General features: G+C 43.8%; 1 protein-coding gene across 5 annotated transcripts in view; it reads left to right on the forward strand.

The window, feature by feature from the left end:
- Nucleotides 1–21,649, forward strand: part of fto (FTO alpha-ketoglutarate dependent dioxygenase) — a 121,377-nt gene that overhangs the window by 88,552 nt on the left and 11,176 nt on the right. The window contains exon 10 of one of the 5 annotated variants that reach the window (XM_044330941.1): nt 20,400–20,486. The exons of 3 other annotated variants lie outside the window; for them this stretch is intronic. In XM_044330941.1, the coding sequence (XP_044186876.1) occupies nt 20,400–20,466 (67 nt within the window). In that variant the 3' untranslated portion in view covers nt 20,467–20,486. Of the gene's footprint in view, nt 1–2,533; nt 2,610–20,399; nt 20,487–21,649 lie in introns of those variants that run through there. One more of the 5 variants, XM_044331097.1, reaches the window with a different exon arrangement.

Raw genomic sequence — 21,649 nt, forward strand, 5'->3', positions numbered from 1 at the left:
CAGATCATGTGCACAGTGTCCAGCAAACCTGCTATTCATTCATATATGACACACTATGGGCAACAGATTTGTGGGAAACATATATTGGAGGAATGGCTCAGCACAAAAAATGTTTTTGTTTTGTTTATTTCTTTGTACATTTATGTTATAATATAGTTATGTGTAAAATTATGTGAAAACCAAAAATTAAGGTAAGCCACACGTATTAATATACACACACTAAAACACACGTACATATTCTCGTATGTAGAGCACAGTGCCACTTAGAGACAGACAGACACAAAACATTTGTGCACCTCTGAATATTAGTGGCTATATGCGGCCATGTCTTCACATGCCAAGGAAGTGCCTCTGCTCCTTTGGAAAGCCAAAGTGTATGTTATGGCTTTGTGACAAATCTCTGACATGACACACTAATCAGATAAGAGCTCAAACCCGAGGCCAGAGAGGGCCACTGAGACAAAAGAACAGGTTGAAAAATAATAAATACCTCTAAAATGTTACAAATTATAAGTGCTCTGCTATTGAGGGAGTCTATATGATCTGCTCTTTGTGTCTGCGCCCAGTTGCACATTCCTCAGGGTAATTTACAACATGGCTCCGAGCAGCTTGTTTAATTTCGGAGCCCAAATGAAAGCGTTTGCGGCATATTGGCATATTTTTCTTGTTAAGCAATGTTTAAGGTAGAGATAGACACAGCAGTAATTGCTGGTTTGACTGAGAGTAGGAGTTGAGTTAGCAGACATCAACACTCCCCCTGCCTTGGGTAGAGAATGAGAATAAAAAGATAATGTTGCAGATAAAGCATGAGAGAGGTATGTCATTTGCTTAACTATTTCACAGTTGGAGAACTCACATGGATCCTGCAGAAGATGCGAAGTAGATTCGAAGTACGAAGGGAAACATTTGAGCAGAAGAAGATAAACAAGAAAGCAAAAAAAAAAAAAAAAAAAAAAATAACTGGGACAGAAATTAAGAATGAGGACACATCAGCCTGTAATAGCAGTAGCATAACAAACACAAGCCAAAATTAGTCTCTCACAATAAACTGACAGGGGTATAAAAACAAGCCTGCGTACATGATGTGAGATTATAATGAGGCATTGATTGTTTGTCCTCAATTTCCATTTCAGTTCCCTCTCAAATTGAAGGCAGACACTTGTAAACAGCCATACCTATGTCTTTGCTGTTCTCATTAGCTTTTCTTTTTATTTTCCCCACACGTTGTTGAGCTAGCGGATCTAGATGAGAGAGCCGTGTCACTTCCTGTTTGCGGGAGTGCATCCTGTTTTCCTGACCATGTTCTGGTCGTCTGTTCCCGGGCTGGTGTTTATGGCCTGGTTTGCAACCATCTGAATGTAGCAGCGAGGGTCCTATGGGATGTTTGTTTGTACTGTCTTTTATTATGCAATTTTTTAAACTGCCATTGTGGCAAGACAGGAATGTGCCATTGCTTGTTGTTGGCTGCTAGAGTGAGAAAGCCCAATTACCACGGGATCCCAGAGCCTGGTTGTAGTTGTAGGCTGGGCTGTGAGTGTGTGTGTGTGTTAGGGTGTTCTGGTGAGCAGCTGTCCCAGGCCTCACTGGCAGTGATGGCAGGGGATGTCTATGGTTGTAGCGGTGACAGTGAGGAGGAGGAAGAAGCAGACAGGCTTATAAGGGACTTCGTATGTGTTTTGTGCTGCTACCTTGGTTCTGCTCAGCAGCCAGCTCTCCCTGTCTGTCTCCCCCACCACTTTTAACTGCTGTCTGATGTTGTAAAATCTTGTATGCGAGTCTGCGACTGAAGTCGTGCGTGTTCCTCCCAGTTTACACAGTATGTGTGGCCAATTAGAGCTGGGGTTATGAGGCAGATGTATGGATTATAGTCTATTATTCCTTCTTCCCTAATGTTGACCATTAACTGCTGTGTCATTAGTTACTTTACCAACTGTGGTGGCAGCACAGGAAGGCACACAGTCTGTCTTACACATTTCTCTGTGGGTACATGGCACGGGACATGAGAATGTGCCTGCAAATGGTGACAGTATTCTGGGGAATTTTAGTAGAGTAAACCAGGAACCACATTATATTGCTGCCATCTAATTAAATGAAAACAGCAAGTAAATCAGCTTTATTTGAAAATTGTGCTTTCTTGCATTTGAAAATACGCGTTGTGGACTTGTCACTGTTAATTTATCTTTTTTTTTCTCAGGGATGTACAAACCTTCAATTTGACAAAAGAAACAGACATGTATGAATTGTGAGATTTTCAGTGTCGCTGCAGTGTTGTCGCAGTAAATACAACAGTAACCTGTGCATGATTCCACTATTCTGCTGTTCCACTATGGGCACTGTGTTGTATGCGACGCAGCATTGACTTGCTGTCTGTCTGTCTCATATCCAGTGTGGCAGCGTAGTGAGCGGTGTCTAATGGAGCCTCTGATGAATAATGAGTCCATACACTGGTAATGTTCTGTGCCGAGTAACGGCTGCATTGGTTTCTGTCCTGTTAACTCCACTGGTGTAAGATTGATTGTGGTGTGCTCCACAGTCATACAAAGACACTTCATTGCTTGGCAATGAAAATAAAGCTTCTCCTACTGAAATGAAGAGCAATGGCACTGGGGCAACAGAGGCAGACCAGCGCCAGGCCTGGAGACAACCACAGCCCCGTGTCGCCAGCATGAGTGAGTGACACACCATGAAATAGGCACCGCTCCAATAAGACTTATTTGTTTACACATTGCTTTCTGCCAATTGAGGTGTGGCAGAGTTTGTTATTTTTGCCTTAGTCGAGATGAACCTTAGTCGCCCCGATTAGCCCTCTCACTTTACTTAGAGATCCTCTACCAAGACTCTCCTTCAAATTACACTTGACACTGTGAAGAAACATCTAATAGAAGTGTGTAATGGGCTCTGATGACAAACTACACGGTTGGAAGACCATGTAATCTCCCCGCAATTAATTAAAGTGCGTCGCGCATGTGTGTGTATGTGTGTGTGTATGTGTGTGTATGTGTGTGTTAGGATTTTTTTCTTACTCCCTCTCTCTCACACCCACCCTAACCAGATGCCAAAAAATAACTGAAGTAACATAGCCTGTCAACAGTAAAAAATGAAGACCCATACCCTAACAAAGAAAGGTACTTAGAGCTGGCAGAGGGAGGCAGATGCAGGGTTATTTGTGCTCCAGTGCTTCTCAGTGTCCCGGTAAGGGTCCTCCACAGCTCAACATCTGTACCTCCACCCGCCTAATTACCCACAACACCCCTGCCCAACCGCTTCCTAGTCTGTCACCACCTCAAAGCTCGCTGGAGAGGAGAAGGAAAAAGAGAAGGTGAGAGGAGTGTTACTCCTCGCCGGTCTTCATTGTACAGTTTCACCGTACAGTGTAGAGTTTTTTCCCGGTTTCATTTTTTTCTGCTTCAGGGGTGATTAGTTACAGTGTTCGACTGTACTTTACATATTGTAAAGTGAACATTATTGTATGCTGTAATTGTTTATACATAGCAGTAGTATGACTTTTACCTGAAATGTTAATTCTTACTGATCAGAAAACCATATTGAAGGAGGTGCTCATTCTCTCTCTCACTCCTGCTCCTCCTTATCCATCTCTCCACATTGTTCTTGCGCTTTACTTTTGTTATTTATCTCTTTATTTATTTATTTCCCACCACAGTATTGATTCGTAGACAGAGAACAATTAGGGCCATTTTGCAGATAATTCCCTTGTCTTTACTTATTTTTATAAGTAAATGAGAAATTTGCCATGCTTTATGTAAGTTTTGATGGGAGCTATCAGTTTGGAGTTGCTTGTGCCATTGATTTGATTAAAGGCATTATCCATTGTCTAATGAGTTTTACACATGGCTGAGTGGTAAATAATCACCCAGTGATTTCTGACCCAGAACTCTTCTTCACACCCCCTCCTCCTCTCATTTTTCTCACTTTCTCCCTTTCTCACTCTCTCGGAGCGGAGGACCAGACACTCAGTAGTTCACAGAAGAGGTAACGGAAATCAATTGAGACCATGATTTGAAGAGTTTTTTTTCTTCTTTTTTCCCCCAGCTCAAGTCAAATTGATTCCTTTGCTTGTTTTGCTTTAATATTCATTTTAGGTAAGTGTTGAGTAAATGTGCAGAGAATGAATATGAATATTAGGTGCCAAGCCTCTTTGCATGAGATCAGTTTTGAAAACTATAAATTTTACCCAGCTGAAAATTGTCTGACAATTAAAGCGTGTGTGTATAATAAGCAGTGTCTCTATTGGGTGTTTAGCTTTATCGAGCCTGTCTGGAGATGGAACTCATACCTGCTGCTCTGTGAATTGCAGCACATAAAAGATGGACTGAATATGTTCCCGGGGAATATTGCCCTCTCCAAAAGACCAATCCGTCTTGCTTAGGGAGGCAATCTTAGGTGCGGTAGATAAACTAATATTTGTGTATAACCTCAGTCAGACAATACAAATGATCGGATGATTTTTCATCTCCTTATGCATACAGGGAAATATGAAAAATTGAGGTTTAGGAATATTTGCAGGGTCTGTGAGGCGGCTGGCTGGGCTGCTGAGTGCCCTGGGCCACGCTCCTCACCAACGACTGCCGAGTGAAGAGTGATGAGAATATTATACCCGTCTGTTTCCCGTCACTCCCCATCCTCCCCTCCTACCTTCTTCATTCTCTCCTCTCACCACACTAATTCATATGGCCACAAGCTGGAGAGACAGAGGGAGTGAGAGTGGTAAAATGAAAGAGAGAGCGGTACACAGGCCATATTTGACTTTTGCCGTCTGACCGCCACCCGTGATTGACAATCATGGTCCTTTTTATTGTCCCTCGCACCCTCAACCAACATCCACTCCACCGCCGCCAACTTCAACCACAACACACACTTTCTCCATCCTCTGACCCTCAGCTTCCACACTGCAAACAAAAACTTATTGGGTTAATCTGCTGGTGTTACTGGGCCAAACTTTTCATCACGTTGTGGAGCTGATGGGGAGGCGGGGGCATAGTGTCATCCCTAGTGTTGAAGTTTTGTCATAGTGGAACTATGAGGCTACAATGCTAATATTAAGAGATATTATGAGATAGCATCAGAGATAGCATCTCGAATCCCAAATACCAAAATTTAACTTTTATTCATGCAGCATGTATGGTAGGTTTAATGTATATACAAATTACAGAAATACCTTCAACAACTGGCTTCACTTTATACTAGGTCTTTTTTATAATATACAGCTCTTGAGAGTATGTATAGCAGGAATTCTACCAATATTGGTCAGGAAAAGGGCATGTTTCGCTATAAAACAGTGCATTTGGTTCCTTCCAACAGCCTCTGGCGTCCCTCTCTATCCTTCTTCTCTTCCTTGGAAAAAAACTGCTGAATCCCACAAAATCCTGCCATCAAGTGCAATTCCCCTCACCACCACCCCCTGACATGGAGATGGTGACATTTACCCCCACGCTCCCCTCTCCTCCTCCCCAGGTTTGGGAATTTTTATTTTTAGTTTATTGCATCGCCTCACGCCGAAGCCTCCATGTTTTCCCTTGAAAACCTTTCTGTTTGCTCTCTATATTTCTGCATTATCTGCCTTTGCCCTCTGTTTTTCAATAGGTCCTTTTTCTCCCCCTTTTTATTTCATTTTCTCCCCCCCCCCCCCCCCCTTTCTTGCATCTCCCGTTGTATCCCTCTCCCATTCTCTCTCTTTCTCTCGCTCTATATTTTAGCCTTACTGCGGTGAAGAACTTCTCCCCTCCCCTGTTCATGATAAATCAGGGGTCTGAGCGCTGGCACCCGGTCGGAGGCATCAGTCGCGAGGCTAATGAGATAAGCGGTGCTCATCTCTCGCCCCTGTATGGAGATTTATTGGGCCAGGATAAGCAACAAGCTAGCCATCACTCTCAGCCAAATAGACTCCCCGCCTGCATGTGTTTATTCTTATTGCACTGCCACGACCACTGCCGCTGTCAGGGGTGGAGTAGCCCCCGGAGGCCTGCTCCGTGGTAGAGGAAGCCTAGCCCTGCTCTCTGGATCATTACCTTCTATTAGATCAAGAAAACAAGCCTCCACACTGGGGCTCTGAGTGACACTGATGGTCCAATTTCTCTCTATCTCTGAGGACCACATAGGCATATATGAAATAAGATTATTGTATATATTGGCTCCTCACATCCAAGTGTCAACGGTGTGGTCTTTCTTTTTTTTGAATTTGCAAGCTCTGCTGTTGGTGCATCTCACATAATAAAAAGTTCATAATTATTCACATACCTGTCTCAGATAAACATGTATTTTAGTAGTGGGGTCAAATGTCAAGGGGGCATTCAGGGGCAAGTCATGTTTGGAAGGATGTATTTTAGGAATGTGTGATCTTTGAATTTTCAGACAGTCTCTATCTAAACATCCATGCTCTTTATACTGTAGCCCTTCAAAACTTTTAGGCTAACTAGCTAGTTCTACATAGGCTACAAGTGCACTTTGTTCTCAGGCTTTAAAGCTAGGCTATGTAACTTTTGAAAGAATAAATAAATCAGTCTTCCATTTACAAATGAAAAGTTGAATTCAAATGCAAATAAATGCACCCATGCTGAATTAAAACACTCTTCAGTCTTACTTGGTCTAGTATGACCAGTAGCTCATGGTGGCTCATGCTAACTAACATTAGCGAACATAAGCTAGATATTGATGTGTAACTTACTCAATGATGACTCTTCTCTACCTGTTCTACTGTTTCAGAGTGTGACAGATAAATGTTTCAATTGTTTTATCACAAAAGTAAAACAAAGTAAACACCCTATCTCACAGATTGCAAATGGTGGCGATTTCATGTTTCACAAATGATTGTCTCACCAATTGCAGATCAGTTTGTGATTTCTATAAGGCTCTCGCATGCTCACGCACGGGTGCCAAGTATGGAGTTTTTTTTGATTGTCGAAACATATCAAAATTAACAGGAGAGGAAATTATCTCATGTTTCCAATCACAGCTTGCATGTTGCAAATCTGTAAACCAACTGGCTTTGAAGACAATTGAAGGGTAATTGAACGCCATTATCCTTTAAGTGCCACATGTGGCCACAATGGCCACTGTTCAGCAAAACTGACATCGTCCCACTTTGACTCCTCTTCTCCAGCTGCTTATGACAGCATTAATTTCAGGCGACCAGCAGTCTAACACATTAACTGTTGCCCGGCTGGTGTCAGAGAGCTTCAGGCCAGGATGTGCACATCCAGCACCCGCTCATCCCTCCACTCCCTCCCCAGTGCCACAAAAACATATACTCCACTCACCCAACAAGTTCTCCACAAATTGCTTTTACCCTCCTCACCTCATGAGAGTACACATGCACACACAAACTTAAGCCTGGGTGGGGTAGCGGGGGTTAGTTTTTCACCACTCAGGTTATATTTAATCATGGCTGGCGGATGAGGAGGCTTTTCTCTTTATGAAAGGTATTAGAGCAGCACTGTGTTTTCACTCAGCTTTACACTCTGCCCCCATGCTTTTCTTCCCCTGACCTCTGTTACCATGTGCCAGGGAGGAATTTGATAAAGTGACACCGGGCCCCCACTGTCTCTTCCTCTCTCTCCATCTCCCATCTCTGTCTCAGATTCTAATAGTGCGTCTGGCAGGTCTGGTCTGCCTCTCATCTCATCAATGGGGTCACACCTTTGGGCTGCCCTCACTCTCTCTCCACCAGCACTTGCCTTGTCATTTATTTTACTGCTGAAGTGGCCAGCGAACCGGCAGGTCTGATTCAATCTCCTACATCCTGAGGCTGATGTACCGGACAGAGCCTTCGCCGCCTGTGATACAGCTTGCAGGAGTGAAGAGGGGGCAGGGTTTTACAGCAGGAACAAGAGGCGCCCCGTGTCTTGCAACTTCCTGCCCTCTGCTCATCCTTTGCTCTTTCCTCATTGAACCTGAACCTTCAGGGAGGATTTTCTTGCGCCATACATTGTTAAAACACACTTTCGTTAGCCGAGGAATCGCTCTCTGACAGAATACTGTATCATTCAACTTTCCCTCTGCATCCTTATGTGACTTACCCCAACCCTAGTTGATCTGTACTACTACTTAAGGGCCCCATTCTCTTTGATCTAACTAAAGTTACAGAGGGAAGTGAGAAGCATTGGGAAAGCTCCAGCAGGGGGGCTTACATGCCCTTTCAACACTTTGAGAAGCTGGGGATACTCTCCATTCTGCTTCATGTTGCACCCAGGGACTCCCCCCACTTCACTAGCATGCATCAGCAGACACTTGGTCATTAGGTAGATTGACAGTGATTGTCTGGCCTGCAGAGCTGAGGCAGCCTCAGCTCAGCTCAGATGCCTGCTTTGAAATGCACACATATAGATTTTGTGTGGGTGAACAGAATTAACAGAAAACGTTACAAGCGAAGGTAATCGATAATGGTGTGAAAGATGCGGCGGACAGTGTGGAAATCACATTTTGGACAGGTTGCTACTTCATAATTGATTGGCTGTAGCTTTAAGCTGCTGCTTTTTTTTTATTCTTTAGCTTTGGGCTAACGGTCAGTGCCTCACTGCTACTCATGAATCTAGTACTAAAGAAAGCAAAAGGTGAAAAGGGTAGTGTAGATGATGGTAGTGAGGCAGCCCTTGAGTGTGATTTTCTACCCTATACAGAACGGCTGTTGTTTTGTTTTCCATTGCTCTGAATTCATGTTGCCCTTATTTCGAGAGAGCAGAGAGGTGTGTTATGTGGGCTGTGTGAGTTGGGCATGTTGAACAAAATCCTCCACCATTTAAAGTACCTTTTCTGTTAGACGCAACACAAAACGCTGGTGTACAGTAGTTGTTGTTCCTTGACTCGTAGCACATCGTTGATAAAGTGAACTTGCCGATCTGTACTGTAGCTGTAGTTGCTCTGTGCCTCCTGTAAGAATTTACAGGCTCCATTCCCATTTGGGAATGAGGTCAAATTCATAAGATCTGACTGCTCTGGTCCAAACTGGATCTGACTTCTGTAGTTTGCAAGCATCCTTGCTGTCTTCTCATATTCCTGCATTAGTTCCTTTCCCCGTGTGTTTTTTTATGTGTGTGTCTGTATGTGTGCACATGTACATTCAGGGAGGACAAGAATCTTGAGGAGGTTGGGGACTGTCCTCTATTATTCATTAGTGGTAATGAGTGAGAGGAGCTGGCAGCATCTGTGGACTTATTGATCCTGTCCTCTGGTTTCGTGCCTCACCTCCGGTGGGGGTGGGGGGTGTGGGGCTCAATCCAGATGCACACCTCTTCTGTGGAGGCGAGGGAACATGCCCAGCCCACTATTTCTTTGCTCTGACTGGCTGGCCACCTGGCATTGAGACCTTACTGTTTCATTGTTTTGGATTACAGTCCCTGTCGTGCCATGGTGTAGAGATTGACTCAAGTGTCATAACATCTGTAATTATACAAGATCTGTCACTATTTTGGGGTGAAAAACTTCAATTCAGGTGATTTTCCTGTTTTTCCTTTTAGTAGATCATCAAATGATGCCCTGTGGGTTGACAGAATTTAAGGTATTTTTGGATTTGAACCATAACCATACAAATAACTGTCACTCTGCAAACTAAATCCTGAAATGTTTGCATTATGGAGATGGTGAAATGCAGTCATTCTCCCTGCCTTTGTGGCTTTATGTTGAGATTCATGTAGATGTGTATGAATACCGTAGGATGTGAATTTTGGAAACTGCCAGACAAATAAAATGTTGCAGTATAAAATGTCGAATTTTTATAAAGGATGTGTAATGGCCATTAGGCAAAGACCCGCAGCTGGCCCGTTGACCAAATACTATATCTGAGCCATGCAGAGGCCTCTCTTTCCTTCTCTGTATACCCCCACCCCACCCATTTTACTGCCTTACTGCACAAACGCAAGCAGGCTAAATTAGGCCGGCCCCTTTTTAATACCGCAGAGAAGGGAGAAGCAGCCATTATGAATTATCCTTAATTACAGCCATTTCCTAAACTAATAAAGCTGCTAAATCTTTACTGCAAAGGTTAGTTTACCCAGCATGCATAAAAACCGCGGCATGTGTGTGCATCTGTGCCTCTGTCTGTGTGTGTGTGTGTGTATGTGCATGCACATGTAGGTGTGCCAGCTCATGCATTCAAGCATACATGCTGGTGATTGGTGTGTGTAAAGAGTGTGTGCATATGTGTGTGTGTGTGTGTGTGTGTGTGTGTGTGTGTGTGTGTGTGTGTGTGTGTGTGTGTGTGTGTGTGTGTGGGCACAGGAGAGCTGGCTGGCTGGCAGCACCCATAGTCCCATTAATTTCACGTGGGCTCCCTATCACCAGCCACAGATGCCTATAGACACGTAAATGAGTCTCCAGCGAGCGGTGGGCCGCCTCAGCCAGCCAGCTCGGGCCTAATGGGCTGGAAAGCCAGCGTATGTGACGGCAGGAGATGAGGGCCTTATTTACACTGGCAGACATTAGTGGATGGACGCTGATTCACTGATTAACACGTCAGCCTCCCCACATCCTCCTCCCCCCCTCCATGCCTCCAGCAGTTCTCTTCATCCCTTCCCTCTCTCCCTTCAAACATTTACACTCATAGTTACACACATAAATATAAATAGAGAAAAGCATCCATATCCACTACCCCTATATTCCTCCGTTTTTTGTTTTTTTGTCCCCCTTACTTCTCTCCCTCCAACTTATACCAATGCATATGCCCATACCAGTAGACATATACAGTACACACCAAAAGACACTCAGTCACACACAAATACACAAACCAGTGTTGGAAATGCATGGTGGCAGGCTGCTGAGAAGGGGGAAACCATTTGTGAATGATAGCTCCTGTGGAAAGATAATGTTTCTCATGCAGCGCCGAGTGAGGCGCTGATGGAAGAAGATGACTTTTTGAATGGTTAAGTGGGTAAACGTTAGATCACGGCCGCAGCACTCCCATTCGCCTCACCCACCATCAATCCCTCCCTCTCCCCTCTCTTCTCTCCCTCGCTCTGCCTTCCTCTCTCTCTTTCCGTCTACTAGATTGTTTATTGAAAAGGCACGAGGAGGCCGCCGATAAGAGATGCAAGGCTAATGCCATGATTTGTGTCAGTCACGCCGTACAATTTGTTACAATCGCGACACTTATCACAATATAATATGTTTATTCTGGTCAATTAAGTGGCACAGGAAGGCTTCTGCATTTGAAGTGTCACATTCAAGATGGGACGGGGTGAGGGCGATCAAAGGAAATGGAACTAATCTAATTGTACAGCATCTCACGCTGCTGCCTCCCTAACCGTTGCCATTGCCAGTCAGCCTATGAACTGATGTATTGTGGGATAAAAGAGGGGACATCAGTGCAGGTTTACAGATACAGAGACGGCCAGGTGTAGATTTTGTTAAATGAGCGTGTGCATGCATACACAGACACATAGGGGCAATTGTTGGAATTATATGCACACTGTAACCCAGTCTTTTTATTTTAGAATTTGTGGACTTACTACACAAACAAACAAACATGTTCATGTGTTCATTGGCACATTTAGGCTTTCAATTCACTTTAGCACATACAAAAATACACCAACACATAAATATGCTTATCATTGATAGGCTGCATAAACACAGAACATCTCTTGGACTTTTTTTGGCCTGCAACACACTGTACATATTCACACACTCACATACACATACATATACAGCACACACACACACACACACATACACTCCTTAGCACATAATAGGACAAGTATGACAGAAATGCAAACAAGGTGTGCACAGTAAGTGCGCAAATAATCATACTATTGCGTCGGTCTGCATAGCTGTGCCTTTGATCATGTATATTAGAGCCGACGTGTTTACTTTTGTAAACACACAGACACACGCAGAATAAATGAGTACATCAGCACACTTTTATCCAGGTCTACAGCTGCATGCACACATGGACACACACACACACACACACACACACACCTGGACACTTTGTGGCTTGATTCGGCAAAGATCCCAAAAGAGTCAGAGTATACATAAAAGCAGGCCAGGCGGTGAAGGCAGGCTGTGTAGCGGACCAGTGCTTCCATCGATCTGAGAGGGTTCATTAGGTAAGTGCTGACATCACAGATTGATGTCTCTTTAAACCAGTGCCTGCCGAGGAGCTGACAAGGAAAATCAGCACTATTGACTCCCTTAGTGGTATTTGTGTGTATGTGTGTGCGTGTGTGATTGTTTGGCTTTGCAAGCATATCAGTGCGTGCCCATACACGCTTACATATTTGAGTACATCAACGTCAGTGTGCACATGTGTTCCAATAAAATGAATGTGTTTACTATCATTTGGCACACTGGTGTGTGTGTGTGTGTGTGTGTGTGTGTGTGTGTGTGTGTGTGTGTGTGTGTGCGCGTTTCCCTAGGCGCCACACTAAATACCCTTGTCTGTGATGGGCTCCTCAGGTGTAGGTGTTCACTAATGTTGCTAGTTATACACTCAGCCATGCGGCTAAGGAGCCTGTCAGCCTGTTTCTGCCTTTACGCCGCCATCCATCCATCCATCCATCCATCCACCGTCACAGAGTAGGGAAGAGATGGAGTGGAAAATGGAGATGAAGAGTAAAGGAAAGAACATAGGATGGAGGAGTTGCAGAGGCGATGGACTATCTATATTTCATCAGCACGTTTAGAAAATTAGGGTGATTATGTTGTGCAAGTTTCTTACTAATTTGTAATCCTCAGAGAATCTTGACATGGAGCTGGTTACATTTCATATGAGGCCCTCATAGCTGTTTAGTCGAAATTTAGGAATTTGATTTGTTTTTTTTAAAATTCATGTCATGGAAAAAAAGACTTAAAGTTGTCCCTCTGTATGACCCCAGTCCCCTCATCCTGTACTTGTCGATTGATTTGAGATGTCGTTTGTATTTGATGTGTTTCTCTAATTAAGATCAGGGCGGAATCATTGGCATTGAGCAGCTCCACACTCCCATCGATTGGAGCGAGGAGGGAGCCGGTGTCTGTGAGGATAGTGTGGACAGGAGTGACAGGAATCAAACTGGTGGTGGCCACAGCTATGCCTCACCAAGTAAAACCTCCAGTGTATGTGTATTATGTTTTTATACATATCATGGAGCAGGTGAACAGCAGCAGACAGCAGAGATCACTGCATTTAGTTTTGCAAATATAACCCCGGTGACCTTCTTGTTATAGCATCATTTCTGAGAGCACAAGGTTGTTAAGATCATCAATTTCCTATTTTCATGTTGCAGCTGCAATAAGCATTTTTTTTTTTTTTTGCTGCTGCTGGTCTGCATCTATTGTAATCTATAACAAAGTATTCAATACTTTGTGATAAATTTTAACAGAGGGTGCTGACAGCTGGAAATCAACAGCACTTATTTAACAGTGTTACATTCTGATGGTAATGCAATAAACATTAACTCCTCTAAACACCACAGCACCACATCCTGCCGCTTTAAATGAGCCATTGATCAGCTCCTTTGGAACATGAACAGAGTGTCTTCATGTCCAGTGGAAATGTCTTTAAACGATCTGTAGTCTAGGAGAGACAAAGACCAATTGACTTATCTGGCTTTAATATATCAATACTCTCAAGATGCTGGATTTTCACAAATAAGAAAAAGTAAAACTGTTTGGAAAGTTTCCCTGTACTTTATTTTAGCCTGAGCTGAGCATAATGCAAAGTAAGTGTTTGGATTGTGGAATGTGTAGAACCGAAGGCATGAATCCCTTCCAGGCCGTCACCACCAGAGGCACATCCCCATTGGCTGCCTCCAGGAGATTAAAGAGAATAATTGCCAGCTGATTGGCTGTTTAATTTTTCATGGACCTTTGATGCACAGGGTGTTTGTATTACCTTTATCAGCAGGCATAATAATGGGATAGAGTTTGACACACTTAAGTAAAACAGGCTTTTTCACTTAGTAGAGGAGCCTCTACTTTTCTTCTCTGCAGAAACGAACAGAATAGACTGCAGTGGAGTGTTGGTATCTGTCCAATGCTGCACTTGAAGAGTTTAGCTGCCAAGTGCAACTGTTTACCTGTTTTAGGGACATTTAACTGCATTATTAAATGAATTTGGTCTAAAATTAAGTTTTAATTTCATTTTTGTGAATGTTTTTGGATTGGATTTAAGTTTAAGTAATTGTTTGTAATATTATATTATTATATATTATATTTTTGTTTCTCAATATGTTTAAATGAAATGGAAAAAAGCCTTTTGGTGAATTAAGTCTAATACAGCATTACCAAAAATTTCAGCCACAAAATATACCATTTCACTGAGCTAGCACACAAACTGCTAAAGTAGTTGTCTCTACAAAAATGGAATATTTTAAGTAAGGTAGTGTGCACTGCTGTTGTATTTCATTGTACAGACACTTCTGTTTTTCTTGTCACTTATTGTATGTATACGGTAGGTGCATGTTTGAAAGGAACTGATTTTATCCTCACACAGTATGTTTAATTTCTAATGTCGGGTTTCCTCTGGACTCAGCTGCAGCATAAACTGTGTTTTAGCACCTCTCTTAAATCAGTATAAAAGTATATGAAAGCTAGTTGTGCCAGAGCCTCTGAGATCAGGGACAGCTGCAGTTGACAGTCCCATGTTCATACCTCTGCCTGGTGACACTAATCTCTTCCTGTAGGTGACCTACCTCCCCATTCCCAATCTGTCTGTGTGTTTAGGTGTGTGTGTGTGTGTGTGTGTGTGTTGTGTGATGGTTGCAGCGCATGTCTCCTCTGCGGTTCCGCTTCGGAGGTCCTGGAACGGTGAGCTTCTCATGGTTGTCACTTTGAGGTGGGAGAGCAATCATTTCCTTGGACAACAGTCCCATCCTCATCCCTGCTTCCCGCCTGCTCGGATTAGTTCCTCTCACTGAGAAAATTTGCATCCAAAATATTTTCTCCTTATTTATTTTTTCTCTATTTTTTTCCTGTTTTCTTTTCTTTACATTGTCTACCATCTGTGTCTCTTTTTCTCTGCCCTTCTCTGTTTCCTCCCTCCTTGTTTTCCCCCGGACACTGTAGAGCATTTTATTACAATTGTCAGAAAGAGTAACAATTCTATTGTGGGGTGATTACGACAGGGTGTTTTACCCACAGATCACCAGAGCAATTAAAATCTGTAAATAAGGCTACCCATGATGCCTCAGTCCAAACAATGGGGTCCCGTAGGAAGTGTTTGTTTGAAGGAGAACTGTGGAAGAGAGAGTTTCTCTCTCTTTGACTCTCTCTCTCTCTCACTCTCTCTCTCATTAATTAGGAGACGCTCCTTCAACCCGACACGGCTGTGTCGATGGGCAGCTTTGCACAATCGCAGTGACACATATTTCAGACACAAGATGAAGTTGTTTACTTTTGTGTAAGACCTCGCATTACGCCACTGCACTTTGTTTTGCAGCATGGAAAAGATAATGCAGGCCTAATTGTGCCAGCTACAGCTGTTAGTAAGAGGGAAGAGAGAGAGGCCTGCGCCAGCTACTGTGAGGGGGGAGTCAAGCCAGCAAGTAGACACGCATGAATATGACAACACGTACAACAAAATGTGACACTTGGAGTTTGAATTTGACAAAAGTATAGATTTATAGGGAATGAGGTAAGCAATAGAGAAGTTGTTATGGGAACATCTGCAAAGAGGATATTGTTGGGTGTCCTGCTTGAACACTTATTATTTGCAGAAATCTGGTGCCATACTAATATTGGAAAAATATTTCTGAGTGCACTGATCGTGGTCGTGGACCCTTTTCTCCTGGCTAATCTTTTGGCCTGCTTTTCTTCTAGTTCCTTGGCTTGGCAGTGTATCACTTCTGTACCTGGCACCAGAAGACAATCCTGCCAGATAACCAAGACAATGCTGCCAGATAATGTCATATTCCTTGAATGAACAGCTTAATTAGGGCTTAAGCTAAGTGTTAGCACAGAGAGCTAGTGCCGTTCCGTCTCAGTCTCATAACTCGGGGTTGCCATTTTCTACCTGGTTTACAGTAGTTCACAAAGTGATGCAAGCACCTTGAATGCCTCAACTACTTTTTAATGTTTCTTTTTCTTTGTAGAGACAAAAGGGCTCTTTGTAGTTTCGTGGGAAGACATGTGGAACATGTCATGTATTTGGTGTCAGGATATGCGCGTACCGCTTCCGCAACCACCCCCGCCCCGCTTCATAAATTACTCACGAGTGGAGTTTGGGCAGGTTGGAGCAAAGGAACCAGACAGATAGAAGGAGGGACCGTGGGAGTGCTGCAGCTCGACACAGCACTGCGATGATGCCAGGCTCCATGGGCCTCACCAGAGGCTATATGCCTTACCAAGATCCTGTTTACAGTCAGCCAAAGAAGCTGCCAGCCACCCATTTCCATAATGTTGCCTGCGGTCCTCTGCGGAAACTAATTTCTCTCTGCCGGAGATGCACCATGATGCTGCCTGCTCTGTACCTCTCTCACTTAGCATTCTCTGTCTTGTGTTTCTCTCTTTTGTTTCCATCTGTTTTCCTCCCATCTCATCTTTCCATCACTTCTTGTTCGCTGCGTCTCTTCTTTTTCTATCTCCCTCTACACTCGTCTTTCCTTGGCTTTCTTCCAGCCCTAACCATTGAATTCTGTTCTTTCCTGTTAATTCAAATCAGTGATTGTTGCCAGTATTCCAGGAACATGTTGTCACTCAAGGGGTAGCAAGCCGAATTAGATTGTGGGCATAATAACGAGATGTCTCATGGTAGTGCTTACAAGGTGCACTCAGTATATAGGTCAGTATATAAGATGTATAAACAGATTGGTTTGTGTGGTTATATTTTAATGTGTGTGGAGACTGGGGTTGCTTATACTCTACTGTAGCCTTACCATTGGGATAGTATGAGTGTGTGTATTTGTGTGTCTTTCTTTTATCAGAAGTATAGTTTATATAGTCTTGTGTGCGCCTGAGTGTGTATGCTTATCACGCATGTGTATGTGTACACCTCTTTATTCAAATGTATGTGCAGTTTGCGTATCTCTGCTCATTGGTATGCAGATATTAATTTAATTGCATGTCTGTGAGGTAATTCTGCTTATTTTACATCCATGTCAATGTTCGCATGCCGTCTTCCATGCACGTGCGTGTCAGCGTGCCATGTCCACTCTACTGTGTATTTGTGGTCATGTTTCCACACTCCAACACATCTCTGCGTGAGCCTGCCATCTTCAGCTCTTTTCCCTTGTTCTTTTATGTCATATGTTTGTGCGGATTTTTTTTTCTGCTTCAGCCACTTGTGTAGTTGCCGTGTTCCTGTGCCTGTACATCAGTGAGCATCTGCTCTTTCAACAAGGTCCCCATGGCCTCAAATGTCAGAGCAAGCAGCTGCCAGACAAGTGCATTGTGCAGCAGGCTTTTGTTTCGCCTCCTCCTCCCATCCCTCCACTTCTTGTCCTGTGATGTTAACTGTGATTGAAAGTAAGTAAGCAGCAGCTGAGTGGAGGACAGATGAGGGGAAGGGCCTGTGCTCTTTAGAGAACTGAATTCCTGCAGTTTGGAGGAGCCCTGCTTTTACTGTTGCACAGGGCCGGACTGTTCTCCAGGGATTTTGGGTCAGGTGGGGGGATGGAGGTGTTCTGTTGTGCATTAGGTACGGCTTCCTCTGCCCTCTTGTTTGAAAGACCACTTCAAACTGGGAGCCATTTGTAGCTTGTCCATATTGTGGTCCACGTACTTTAAGGTATCAGGGGACAAACAGTGTGTGCACGTGTGTAATATGTGTCTCAGTGTGTGTGTGTACATGCACATGTGAATTTGCTTGTGTATGCTCTTATATTCCTTTTTTTAGTCTTCACCTGCAGCGAGTAACATTATGTGGATCCCCTGTTGCACTTCATAGTATAGATGGTGCTACAAGATGTCACAGCACGCCTGTATCAGAGAATATGTGGCCCATTATGCACACGTGTGTGTGTGTGTGTGTGTGTGTGTGTGTGTATGAGAGAGAGAGAGTAGATGCAGGATGGGATGGGAGCACTGAGGCAGAAGAGATGGAGGGTGAAGAGACAGGCAGGTACCCCCCAGGAGGGGCCCGGGGGGCAGCGGGCCAGGGGTAGCCCCTCCAGCTCCCCCACAGCACACTCTGCTCTGCTCTTAGACACTACTATTGATTTGTCCAGCAGATAAGACCACAGGTTAGCTGCTCTGCTAAGTACTGCTCTTTTCACCTCCCTTTGCCTGCAAACAAAGGCTGGACGCAGGCTCCATTTGATGTCAGGTGACGTTTCCTTGGCATTACTTTTTCTAGCCAAACAACACACCCTACCTGTACCTTTCCTCACTGGCACAAAGCATGTATGAACCATCAGGGGGCACTATTAGACTCGCTCTCACCCTATAAAGGGCCCAACCCAAACCTGGCATAGTTTTCCGTTGTCTTCTCCTGAGGCTATAGGAAGCCAAGAGTTCACAGCTTTGGCAGGTCTACAAGCTGTGAGAAAAGGCACTTTAGGTGTCAATCAATCCTCCGCCTTCATCTCAGGATCCCAGAAAGTAGAAATTCTGTGTTAATTCAAGCCTAAAGTAGATGAGTCCAAACAGCAGCTTGAAATTTTGCCTGTACTTTGCTATATGTGATTAACATGTGTAGTGAAGTGTAAAGTTTGAACCTGACAGATATAGACAGAAGCCGAGGCAACTCTTGATCAGCTTACGACAGTTCACCTCGTTGCCAAGCTCTTATGTGATTGGAAGTCAGTCGGCAGTACCTCTGTGCTCACTGACAGATGGATGAATCAAGTCTTCAAAAGGCCTCATCGGTGACACATTAACATGAGCCAAGCTTCCTGGAGGACTCTGAATTCTGAGCTGTCACAGGTGGCAGATGAGATAAAGCTACTATGCTGCTCTGCTTGTTTCGTAACATAACCCGAGTCATCTTGAGAAGAAAATTGGCACCTGCTTGACATCTATTAAAAAGCAGTTTCAGAGATGTAAAGGAGGGTTGTTGTAACATGTCTTGTATTTTTAATTAAAGCAACCTCCTCTGAGTCATCATCAGCCTTTCATGTGTCCGAAGTCAGAACAGGTGTGAAGGTAATACAATGAACAGTGAAAGAAGAAACACCACAAGGGTGTGGACGTTATACAACTTCCCACGCTTTAATTGCGAGCTAGTATGTCCTTACAAGACACTGCAACATAATTTATCATTGTTAATTAGGAAACTTTAGTGTAGGACAGTGTAATACCAGCTTGTCATATTGTTTGCTTTTCTTCTTGCACATAGTTGCAAGTCATTTATCATGGCAGAGAGCCAGACTTGTTACTGTAAGTTAAACTGGTCCTCCCTCAGATGAGAAATAGAGGCTATTACCAGCAATGCCAGCCATAATTAACAAATTGTTTTCCAAGCTGAAGACTACCTACGAAATTTGACTGAATAGAACAGACATCTTCAAAGATATCAATATTTTTGAATGCACAGGAGTTTTAAAAAATCCAGTGGTCCTTATTTCCACCATAACTTTATAAAAACTTAAATGGCAGTCACCAGTGTTTTCCATAAGATTGCAATCGTATATGAAGAAATATTTGGGTACAAATGGAATCACAGCAGTGAAGAGATTTACAAGAAAAACACATGAATGTGTGGAATGCTCTAATGTTGATAATGTCATGTGAATGTTAATGTTATAAGTTTATAATAGTATTAGAAATAATAGTTGAGAAAGTAAATGTGCAGCTGCAGAATTGCTAATTGTCATTTTTATACGTGCAATGTAATAGACTACTTCTTGTTGCATGTTCATCATAGCTTTAATTCCATTGAGCAGCATTTTTCACATGAGTATCCACAGCATTGCCCAAGTGCATCTATCAAAAACAACAGAATTATAAATATGACAGAGGGACGGTTCTTAAAAGGATAGAAAAGAAGTGAGATAATAAACATATAGAGCTACAGCATATTGGCATATACTATGAAATGCATGCAACCTTACTGTATATATGTATATACCCTTTTTCATGAGATGCTTATGTTATTCTCCCACTTGTGAAGAAATGTATAGATTGGTAAATCTATGGTAAACTGAGGTGATGCTAGCCGCATAAATTAACAAGGAAGACACCTTTGACTCAAAAACCAAGCACTCCTGGTATATCCCAACCTTCCACCCCTTGCCCAGCTCACAGGCAACCTTAGCTTTAGCTGTTTTGCTAGCTACCAATACCACTTACCTGCGACATGAACGGGGAGGACAGGAACTAATTGCTGGGACAAATGTTCCCGACTGCGGGGTTTGCAGTTGTCTGGGCCTGGTCCAGGCCCTGTTTATCTCAACCTCTGTTGGCAGTCATACACACACCACACATGCTATGCTCTGATTTAACCAGAGGCAAAGCTCCCGTCTGCCCCCACTATCTCTCATCAAAGATTCATAAAGGCAAGGTTCTCAATGATTTTCTGTCTCTTTCCCTATTCACAGCTTGTTGTCCTCACCCTCCCAGTCTCCTGCCAGTCAGACAGCGGAAGTCAGGCGGAATTACAGCTGAAGTGGCCACTGGCTTCCAGGGTGTGTGCATGCTTGTGTTTGTGTATTTTTGAGGTGTGTGTTCTTGCCCTGGTGTGATGGTGTGGGGAGACACGGGGCTAAGGACGTGGGCAATAGGGCAAGGGGACGGATGGACAGCGACATGTTGATTTTGTTCTAAAAATGTTAGGAGCCCCCATCAAGGGGAAGCACTTATACTCCTCCTGCTCCTCTCTTCCCCTCATGCACTCCTTCCGCTGCTCTTTGTCTTCCGCCCCCAACCCCTGAGCCCTGTGCATTGTGGCAGCTTCCACACTGGCTCTAAAACTAGCTCATTCAGAGCCCCAGTCACCATGCCCAGGGCACACCATCTGTAGCCCTCTGAGTCCTTCCGTGTGTGTGTGTGTGTGTGTGACTATGTAAGTGTGTGTTTACCTCCTTATTTATGTGTGTGTCCGTTTGCGTGCAAGCTAACAAGCACGGGTGTGTGTGTGTGTATGTGTGTGTCTGTGAACCCAAACCACCGTGCCTCAGCCTGTTAGTCTTGCTACTTACCAGGCTTAGCCAGATGAGGGCCACTCAGCCCGGATCTAATTCCTTCGACTCTAGCAGCACTTCACTCCCGGCTCTTTTTGCCTCTCAAGTGAGCATCTGTGACCTTGGCTGACATCAGAGGGGGTTAAACTGTGGACTTGGAGATGTGGCCACAGCGACTGAGTTTTAAGCTAGTTTTTGGATCGGAGCTTCTGCACAGCCATCTGGGCTTCTACGGGGCTCAGAAAGAGGTTATCCCTCTCTTACTCCTCACAGCTGACCTCGGATCAGCAGGGACGGCAGAGAACAGAACTTAGAAAGGAGTATTCTCGCTGGGATAGGTAGTGCAGAGCAAGGATGTTTGTAGAATGGAAAAATCATTAAGAGAGGAAGCTAACGAACAGAGTTGATCTCCGTTACCACTTCAGCTGTAATCCCTCTGCTTTTATTGTGCTGAGCTTTGCATGTGGCTTTTGTCTTATTCTTGTCCTTTGTGGCAAACAAGTTAAGCCTGCGCCACCTTTTACTTCAACTTTTTTTTTTTTTTTAACTTTGCAAAACATTTAACACCGCCCTATACTTTTCTCACATCAGTATCAACATGAACAATGCCCCTGCCTAGACAATAGGTTCTATGAAACACAGTGTTCAGTTATGCTGGTATTACGGTT

The sequence above is a fragment of the Thunnus albacares genome, chromosome 1, assembly GCF_914725855.1.
Source record: "Thunnus albacares chromosome 1, fThuAlb1.1, whole genome shotgun sequence".
Taxonomy (NCBI): domain Eukaryota; kingdom Metazoa; phylum Chordata; class Actinopteri; order Scombriformes; family Scombridae; genus Thunnus; species Thunnus albacares.